Source organism: Stegostoma tigrinum, chromosome 41 (genome assembly GCF_030684315.1).
Source record: "Stegostoma tigrinum isolate sSteTig4 chromosome 41, sSteTig4.hap1, whole genome shotgun sequence".
Lineage (NCBI taxonomy): Eukaryota > Metazoa > Chordata > Chondrichthyes > Orectolobiformes > Stegostomatidae > Stegostoma > Stegostoma tigrinum.
Window position 1 is genome coordinate 489572 of NC_081394.1, and position 10646 is coordinate 500217.

Genomic DNA, 10646 nt, shown 5'->3' on the forward strand with positions numbered 1-10646 from the left:
CTGTAACACCCTCCAGCCCCTGCACCCCCTCCCTATCTCTATAACCCCCTCCAGCCCCTACTCCCCCTCCCTATCTCTCTAACCCCCTCCATCCCCTACACCCCCTCCCTATCTCTGTAACACCCGCCAGCACCTACAACCCCTCCCTATCTCTGTAACCCCCTCCAGCCCCCACACCCCCTCCCTATCTCTGTAACCCCCTCCAGCCCCTACACCCCCTCCCTATGTCTGTAACACCCTCTAGCCCCGACACCCCCTCCCTATCTCGGTAACACCCTCCAGCCCCTACACTCCCTCCCTATCTCTGTAACACCCTCTAGCCCCGCCTCCCCCTCCCTATCTCTGTCACCTCCTCCAGCCCCTACATCCCCTCCCTAACGCTGTAAACCCCTCCGGCCGCTACGCCCCCTCCCTATCTCTGTAACCGCCTCCAGCCCCTACTCCCCCTCCCTACCACTGTAACCCCCTCCGGCCCCTACACCCCCTCCCTATCTCTGTAACCCCCTCCGGCCCCTACACCCCCTCCCTATCTTTGTAACCCCCTCCAGCCCCTACACCCCCTCCCTATCTCCCTAACCCCCTCCAGCCCCTACACCCCCTCCCTATCTCTGTAACACCCTCCAGCCCCTACACCCCCTCCCTATCTCTGTAACCCCCTCCAGCCCCTACACCCCCTCCCTATCTCTCTAACCCCCTCCAGCCCCTACACCCCCTCCCTATCTCTGTAACCCCCTCCAGCCCCTACACCCCCTCCCTGTCTCTGTAACCCCCTCCAGTCCCGACACCCCCTCCCTATCTCTGTAACCCCCTCCAGCCCCTACACCCCCTCCCTATCTCTGTAACCCCCTCCAGCCCCTACACCCCCTCCCTATCTCTCTAACCCCCTCCAGCCCCTACACCCCCTCCCTATCTCTCTAACCCCCTCCAGCCCCTACCCCCCCTCCCTATCTCTGTAACACCGTCCAGCCCCTACACCCCCTCCCTATCTCTGTAACCCCCTCCAGCCCCTGCACCCCCTCCCTATCTTTGTAACCCCCTCCAGCCCCTACACTCCCTCCTTATCTCTGTAACCCCCTTCAGCCCCTACACCCCCTCCCTATCTCTGTAACCCCTCCAGCCCCTACACCCCCTCGCTATCTCTCTAACCCCCTCCAGCCCCGACACCCCCTCCCTATCTCTGTAACACCCTCCAGCCCCTACATCCCCTCCCTAACGCTGTAAACCCCTCCGGCCCCTACGACCCCTCCCTATCTCTGTAACCGCCTCCAGCCCCTACTCCCCCTCCCAACCTCTGTAACCCCCTCCAGCCCCTACACCCCCTCCCTATCTCTGTAACCCCCTCCAGCCCCTACACCCCCTCCCTATCTTTGTAACCTCCTCCAGCCCCTACACCCCCTCCTTATCTCTGTAACCCCCTTCAGCCCCTACACCCCCTCCCTATCTCTGTAACCCCCTCCAGCCCCTACACCCCCTCCCTATCTCTCTAACCCCCTCCAGCCCCTACACCCCCTCCCTATCTCTGTAACACCCTCCAGCCCCTACACCCCCTCCCTATCTCTGTAACCCCCTCCAGCCCCTACACCCCCTCCAGCCCCTACACCCCCTCCCTGTCTCTGTAACCCCCCCCAGCCCCTACACGCCCTCCCTATCTCTGTTACCCCCTCCAGCCCCTACACCCCCTCCCTATCTCTCTAACCCCCTCCAGCCCCTACACCCCCTCCCTATCTCTCTAACCCCCTCCAGCCCCTCCACCCCCTCCCTATCTCTCTAACCCCCTCCAGCCCCTACCCCCCCTCCCTTTCTCTGTAACACCGCCCAGCCCCTACACCCCCTCCCTATCTCTGTAACCCCCTCCAGCCCCTACACCCCCTGCCTATCTCTGTAACACCCTCCAGCCCCTACACCCCCTCCCTATCTCTCTAACCCCCTCCAGCCCCTACACCCCCTCCCTATCCCTGTAACCCCGTCCGGCCCCTACACCCCCTCCCTATCTCTGTAACACCCTCCAGCCCCTACACCCCCTCCTTATCTCTGTAACCCGCTCCAGCCCCTACACCCCCTCCCTATCCCTGTAACCCCGTCCGGCCCCTACACCCCCTCCCTATCTCTGTAACACCCTCCAGCCGCTACACCCCCTCCATATCTCTGTAACCCCCTCCAGCCCCTACACCCCCTCCCTATCTCTCTAACCCCCTCCAGCCCCTACACCCCCTCCCTATCTCTGTAACACCCTCCAGCCCCTACACCCCCTCCCTATCTCTGTAACCCCCTCCAGCCCCTACACCCCCTCCCTGTCTCTGTAACCCCCCCCAGCCCCTACACGCCCTCCCTATCTCTGTTACCCCCTCCAGCCCCTACACCCCCTCCCTATCTCTCTAACCCCCTCCAGCCCCTACACCCCCTCCCTATCTCTCTAACCCCCTCCAGCCCCTACCCCCCCTCCCTTTCTCTGTAACACCGCCCAGCCCCTACACCCCCTCCCTATCTCTGTAACCCCCTCCAGCCCCTACACCCCCTGCCTATCTCTGTAACACCCTCCAGCCCCTACACCCCCTCCCTATCTCTCTAACCCCCTCCAGCCCCTACACCCCCTCCCTATCCCTGTAACCCCGTCCGGCCCCTACACCCCCTCCCTATCTCTGTAACACCCTCCAGCCCCTACACCCCCTCCTTATCTCTGTAACCCGCTCCAGCCCCTACACCCCCTCCCTCTCCCTGTAACCCCGTCCGGCCCCTACACCCCCTCCCTATCTCTGTAACACCCTCCAGCCGCTACACCCCCTCCATATCTCTGTAACCCCCTCCAGCCCCTACACCCCCTCCCTATCTCTGTAACCCCTCCAGCCACTACACCCCCTCCCTATCTCTGTAACCCCCTCCATCCCCTACACCCCCTCCCTATCTCTGTCACCCCCTCCAGCCCCAACACCCCCTCCCTATCTCTGTAACCCCCTCCGGCCCCTACACCCCCTCCCTATCTCTGTAAACCCCGCCAGCCGCTACACCCCCTCCCTATCTCTGTAACCCCCTCCGGCCCCTACTCCCCCTCCCTATCTCTGTAACCCCCTCCGGCCCCTACACCCCCTCCTTATCTCTGTAACCTCCTCCAGCCCCTACTCCCCCTCCCTACCTCTGTAACCCCCTCCGGCCCCTACACCCCCTCCCTATCTCTGTAACCCCCTCCAGCCCCTACACCCCCTCCCTATCTTTGTAACCCCCTCCAGCCCCTACACCCCCTCCTTATCTCTGTAACCCCCTTCAGCCCCTACACCCCCTCCCTATCTCTGTAACCCCCTCCAGCCCCTACACCCCCTCCCTATCTCTCTAACCCCCTCCAGCCCCTACACCCCCTCCCTATCTCTCTAACCCCCTCCAGCCCCTACACCCCCTCCCTATCTCTGTAACACCCTCCAGCCCCTACACCCCCTCCCTATCTCTGTAACCCCCTCCAGCCCCTACACCCCCTCCCTATCTCTCTAACCCCCTCCAGCCCCTACACCCCCTCCCTATCTCTGTAACCCCCTCCAGCCCCTACACACCCTCCCGCTGCTACACCCCCTCCCTATCTCTGTAACCCCCTCCGGCTGCTACGCCCCCTCCCTATTTCTGTAACCCCCTCCAGCCCCTACACCCCCTCCCTATCTCTGTAACCCCCTCCAGCCCCTACACCCCCTCCCTATCTCTATAACCTCTTCCAGCCCCTACACCCCCTCCCTATCTCTGTAACACCCTCCAGCCCCTGCACCCCCTCCCTATCTCTGTAACCCCCTCCAGCCCCTACTCCCCCTCCCTATCTCTCTAACCCCCTCCAGCCCCTACACCCCCTCCCTATCTCTGTAACACCTACCAGCACCTACAACCCCTCCCTATCTCTGTAACCCCCTCCAGCCCCCACACCCCCTCCCTATCTCTGTAACCCCCTCCAGCCCCTACACCCCCTCCCTATGTCTGTAACACCCTCTAGCCCCGACACCCCCTCCCTATCTCTGTTACACCCTCCAGCCCCTACACTCCCTCCCTATCTCTGTAACACCCTCTAGCCCCGACACCCCCTCCCTATCTCTGTCACCTCCTCCAGCCCCTACATCCCCTCCCTAACGCTGTAAACCCCTCCGGCCGCTACGCCCCCTCCCTATCTCTGTAACCGCCTCCAGCCCCTACTCCCCCTCCCTACCACTGTAACCCCCTCCGGCCCCTACACCCCCTCCCTATCTCTGTAACCCCCTCCAGCCCCTACACCCCCTCCCTATCTTTGTAACCCCCTCCAGCCCCTACACCCCCTCCCTATCTCCCTAACCCCCTCCAGCCCCTACACCCCCTCCCTCTCTCTGTAACACCCTCCAGCCCCTACACCCCCTCCCTATCTCTGTAACCCCCTCCAGCCCCTACACCCCCTCCCTATCTCTCTAACCCCCTCCAGCCCCTACACCCCCTCCCTATCTCTGTAACCCCCTCCAGCCCCTACACCCCCTCCCTGTCTCTGTAACCCCCTCCAGCCCCTACACCCCCTCCCTGTCTCTGTAACCCCCTCCAGTCCCTACACCCCCTCCCTATCTCTGTAACCCCCTCCAGCCCCTACACCCCCTCCCTATCTCTGTAACCCCCTCCAGCCCCTACACCCCCTCCCTATCTCTCTAACCCCCTCCAGCCCCTACACCCCCTCCCTATCTCTCTAACCCCCTCCAGCCCCTACCCCCCCTCCCTATCTCTGTAACACCGTCCAGCCCCTACACCCCCTCCCTATCTCTGTAACCCCCTCCAGCCCCTACACCCCCTGCCTATCTCTGTAACACCCTCCAGCCCCTACACCCCCTCCCTATCTCTGTAACCCCCTCCAGCCCCTGCACCCCCTCCCTATCCCTGTAACCCTGTCCGGCCCCTACACCCCCTCCCTATCTCTGTAACACCCTCCAGCCCCTACACCCCCTCCCTATTTCTGTAACCCCTTCCGGCCCCTACACCCGCTCCCTATCTCTGTAACCCTCTCCAGCCACTACACCCCCTCCCTATCTCCTTAACCCCCTCCAGCCACTACACCCCCTCCCTATCTCTGTAACCCCCTCCATCCCCTACACCCCCTCCCTATCTCTGTCACCCCCTCCAGCCCCTACACCCCCTCCCTATCTCTGTAACCCCCTCCGGCCCCTACACCCCCTCCCTATCTCTGTAAACCCCTCCAGCCCCTACACCCCCTCCCTATCTCTGTAACCCCCTCCGGCCCCTACACCCCCTCCCTATCTCTGTAAGCCCCTCCAGCCGCTACACCCCCTCCCTATCTCTGTATCCCCCTCCGGCCCCTACACCCCCTCCCTATCTCTGTAAACCCCTCCAGCCCCTACACCCCCTCCCTATCTCTGTCACCCCCTCCAGCCCCTACACCCCCTCCCTATCTCTGTAACCTCCTCCAGACCCTACACCCCCTCCCGATCTCTCTAAACCCCTCCAGCCCCTACACCCCCTCCCTTTCTCTGTACCCTTTTGCCATCACAGCCTCTTGAGTAACCCGACAGCCATCACTTCATCATTGGGAGCCATGCCTTCAGCTACCTGGAGGGAGCGGGTTTCCTGACCTCAGGAATTCTGTCCCTGACCCCTGTCGTCTTTATCTCTTTTTTTTTGCCCTGGAAGATACTCTGTAGAAAGCTGGCCTTACGATTAGGTGCTCAGTCCCTCGTCACTCTCTCTCCTCCTGTCGGTTAGGTTATGGAGCGTGTCGAGTTCTGTGAGGAGCCACGATCCTTACCTGGAATGCATGCTTCCCTCTCCACCAGGAGGTGTCCTCTTTCGCAGGCATGTCCAGGACAGAGACAATGTCCCCCACCTGCAAGGAGGTGACAGTACCGCAGCAAGTCAACTGTGATGTGCAGCAAAGTTTTCATGTGTGTGTGTCTGCACACAGCTCTCACCTTGCAGGGATAGGCCATTGCCCTGGGCTCACTGCGCAACCTCCATTCATCACTGCCTCACTCACACTGTCACTCACTCACCTCATCACTGCCTCACTCACACTGTCACTCACTCACTCACCTCATCACTGCCTCACTCACACTGTCACTCACTCACACTCACATCATCACTGCCTCACTCACACTGTCACTCACTCACATCATCACTGCCTCACTCACACTGTCACTCACTCACATCATCACTGCCTCACTCACACTGTCACTCACTCACATCATCACTGCCTCACTCACACTGTCACTCACTCACACTCACATCATCACTGCCTCACTCACACTGTCACTCACTCACATCATCACTGCCTCACTCACACTGTCACTCACTCACATCATCACTGCCTCACTCACACTGTCACTCACACTCACATCATCACTGCCTCACTCACACTGTCACTCACTCACTCACCTCATCACTGCCTCACTCACACTGTCACTCACTCACACTCACATCATCACTGCCTCACTCACACTGTCACTCACTCACATCATCACTGCCTCACTCACACTGTCACTCACTCACATCATCACTGCCTCACTCACACTGTCACTCACTCACTCACCTCATCACTGCCTCACTCACACTGTCACTCACTCACACTCACATCATCACTGCCTCACTCACACTGTCACTCACTCACATCATCACTGCCTCACTCACACTGTCACTCACTCACATCATCACTGCCTCACTCACACTGTCACTCACTCACATCATCACTGCCTCACTCACACTGTCACTCACTCACATCATCACTGCCTCACTCACACTGTCACTCACTCACACTCACATCATCACTGCCTCACTCACACTGTCACTCACTCACACTCACATCATCACTGCCTCACTCACACTGTCACTCACTCACATCATCACTGCCTCACTCACACTGTCACTCACTCACACTCACATCATCACTGCCTCACTCACACTGTCACTCACTCACACTCACATCATCACTGCCTCACTCACACTGTCACTCACTCACATCATCACTGCCTCACTCACACTGTCACTCACTCACATCATCACTGCCTCACTCACACTGTCACTCACTCACACTCACATCATCACTGCCTCACTCACACTGTCACTCACTCACACTCACATCATCACTGCCTCACTCACACTGTCACTCACTCACATCATCACTGCCTCACTCACACTGTCACTCACTCACACTCACATCATCACTGCCTCACTCACACTGTCACTCACTCACACTCACATCATCACTGCCTCACTCACACTGTCACTCACTCACATCATCACTGCCTCACTCACACTGTCACTCACTCACATCATCACTGCCTCACTCACACTGTCACTCACTCACATCATCACTGCCTCACTCACACTGTCACTCACTCACACTCACATCATCACTGCCTCACTCACACTGTCACTCACACTCACATCATCACTGCCTCACTCACACTGTCACTCACACTCACATCATCACTGCCTCACTCACACTGTCACTCACTCACCTCATCACTGCTCCCCATACTCACTCAATCATATGATCACTGACTCTCACAATCACTCTCACATGTACGGACTCACTCAAAGTTACCCTCACTCACTTACACAATCACTCACTCACTCATACATTCATTCAATAACACAGTCCTTCACAAATAGCCTGATTCCCACCCTCCTTCACACTCTCTCACACTCCCTCACACACTCTCATACTCCCTCACTCACACTCTCTCACTCCCACTCCCTCATTCCCTCTCTCACTCCCATTCCCTCTCTCACTCCCTGACTCCCACCCTCCCTCACTCACGCTGTCTCTCACTCCCTCACACACTCCCTCAGTCACACTACGTCACTCCCTCACACACACCCTGACTCACACACCCTGGCCTCACACTCCGTCCCTCATACACTGCGTCGCTCAGACTGATAGTCGGAGACATGGGTCTGGGACGGTGGATGTCAGTGAGTGCTTACCTCGAAGGAGAGTTCATCACTAGCCTGAGCGATATACCGTTTGATCACCTGAGCAGCAGCGATGGCTGGTACATTAATGACAGCCTCATCATTAACCAACAGGCGATTCCCTTTATTATCGATCTGTTTACAGTCAGACAAACAGAATCAGATTGAATCTCACACAATCGCAGAGAGTCCAAAAGGAGGAAGAGATCAAGACAGGCAGAGGGAGAAATGTAAAGAGAGTGCCCCACTAACTGTCCGACAGTGAAGCATTCCTCAGCACTGACTATCCAATAGCGCAGTGTTCCTAAAGCACAAGCCCACAATACATTTAACATGATAATTTCTTTCTTCTGTAACTGAAGGTTGCAGGGATATTTAATCAATGTTCTAAAGTGCTCACCTCCATCCAGGTCAGAATGGGACCACAGTTGATTTTGTTATCAGCAATGCTGGTGAACCGGCCCAGGTAGTCCATCAACACATTGTGGATGATCTGTCAGAAGAAGAAGCGCTCCTGATTACGTCAAAAAATACATTCTAGTCCCATCCTTGGGGTACGGGTCTCCACCCCCCACCCCAACCTCACCCCTATCACAGCACCCCCACCACACATACACACACACACACACACACACACACACATATACAGGCTCTCACTGGGGTACAGGCTCCCGCACGCACACACACACACACACACACGTGTACACAGATGTGCGCACACACACACATACACACAAACAGACAGACACACACACACAGGCTCTCACTGGGGTACAGGCTCCCGCTCGCACACACACATGTACACAGATGTGCGCGCACACACACACACATACACACAAACAGACAGACACACACACACAGGCTCTCACTGTGGTACAGGGTCCCGCACGTGCACACACACACATACATAAACACACGTGTACACAGATGTGCATACACACACAGGAACACACACACACATAGACACACACGCATACATGCGCGTGCACACACACATGCACACGCACATGCACGCACACACACACACAGACACACACACATACACACATGCAAACGCACACACACACAAACATCAATGGGGATGCTGTGGTTACCTCAGCGTCATCGTTGAGTGTGTGGATTGGGGGCAGCTCTGGGAGCTGTGAGAATCTCCGATCGTAGATACACTGATGGAGGAGAGAATCCAATGTCTGGAAGTCTTCATAACTTCTCCTGACCAGCCAGCCCCTACCCTGAGGGAGGCAGAGGAAACAGCGTGAGAGGTGGGCAGACAGGGGACCGTGCAAAGAGATGGAGGGAGGGAGACAGAGGAGGAGGGAGAGTATCGAGTCAGTCAGAGGGAGTGGAGATGGTGAGGAGAGTGAGCAGGTGAAGCAATTGAAGAGGGAGTGAGGTGGGGGATGAGGAATCAGTAGTACAAAGAAAGGGAGGTGGAGGTGTAAGGGGAGATGGGGAGGTAGAGGCGAGGGGAAGGCAGGGAGACACAATGAGTTGAATTCTGGACACAACCCTCCAGCCCCCTCCCAGTCCCTCATCCCTCACCATGACCTCCCACTCCCCCATCACTTCAATATATCCCTCCACCCCTTTGCTTGTCCCCTCTCTCCCCTAACCCTTTCCTGTGTCCCCTCATCCCCTCCCCATCTCCCCTAATCCCCTCCTCATGTCGATTTCACTTCCTCATGCCCTCCCTGTACCTCCCCATTCCCGCACCCTCTCCCTGTTAACCCTTCATCCTCTCTCCCACTCTCCCTCCCCCTCCCCTCTCTCCCACTCTCCCTCCCTCCCACTGTCCCTCACCCCTCTCTCCCACTCTCCCTCCCCCTGTTTCTCCTCACTTTCCCACCCCATCCCTCTCCTCTCTCTCCCACTCTCCCTCCCGCTGCTTCTCCCACTCTCCCACCCCCCTCCCCTCTCTCCCATTCTCTCTCCCCCTCTCCCTCCCCTCACTCTCCCTCCTCCTTTCTCCCACTCTCCCTCCCCTCACTCTCCCCTCTCCCTCGCCCTGCTCTCCCACTCTTTCTCTCTCTCTCTCTCTCTCCCCCCCATCTCTCCCATTCACTGTCCCCCGGTTCCCTTGGATCACCCCCCCACTCTCCCACCCCCTGATTTGCCCTCAGTACCTGAGAGACGACCTGAACCAGGAAGATAGATTCCCTCAGTGTCAGTCCATTGCGACTGGTGTCTGCAGGTTGGGAGGCTAGAGCCAGCTGCGGGGGTGAGAGGGAGGGTGGGGAGTTAGAGAATTCGACCCCGACACCAGTCAATTCCTACCCCAATATACCACCCGAAAATTCACATCCCACCGCATCGGCCCCACTCATTCGCTCCCCTGGCTCCGTGGCCATGATGGCTCACTGGAAGTATCCAGCGTTCCAGATGCCAGGATGAAATGTGTACAATCCTAAAGAGGCTCCAACATGACCCAATTCCATGAGGGACTGCTCCTCGAGACTAAAGCCACTCAGAGCTGGTTCCTCCAGTCATGCAGACAAACTCGATTTACTGTCACACAAACTTAACTGAAACAGTGAAAAGAATTTCTAATTCATGCAACTTAAATGCTACACATTCAAGCAACCCCCAACCCCTCAAACCCACACATACTCACAGTGAAGGCAAAATGCATATGGTTTAACGCAGATAATCTGGAAGGGAAAGGGATAGAGACTGACCAAACCCAAATTCTGGAGATAACAAGTCGAGAGAGCTAGATGGTGCAGTGATTGGAACAAGTC

General features: G+C 57.6%; 1 protein-coding gene across 3 annotated transcripts in view; it reads right to left on the reverse strand.

The window, feature by feature from the left end:
- The window catches only part of LOC125448435 (rho GTPase-activating protein 33-like), a 119544-nt gene that overhangs the window by 66882 nt on the left and 42016 nt on the right, over positions 1-10646 (reverse strand). For all 3 annotated transcript variants that reach the window (XM_059641342.1, XM_059641341.1, XM_059641343.1), the window contains 5 exons: positions 10032-10118; positions 9003-9140; positions 8309-8401; positions 7921-8043; positions 5744-5821 (listed from right to left, as the gene is read on the reverse strand). In XM_059641342.1, the coding sequence (XP_059497325.1) occupies positions 5744-5821; positions 7921-8043; positions 8309-8401; positions 9003-9140; positions 10032-10118 (519 nt within the window). The remainder of the gene's footprint in view (positions 1-5743; positions 5822-7920; positions 8044-8308; positions 8402-9002; positions 9141-10031; positions 10119-10646) is intronic.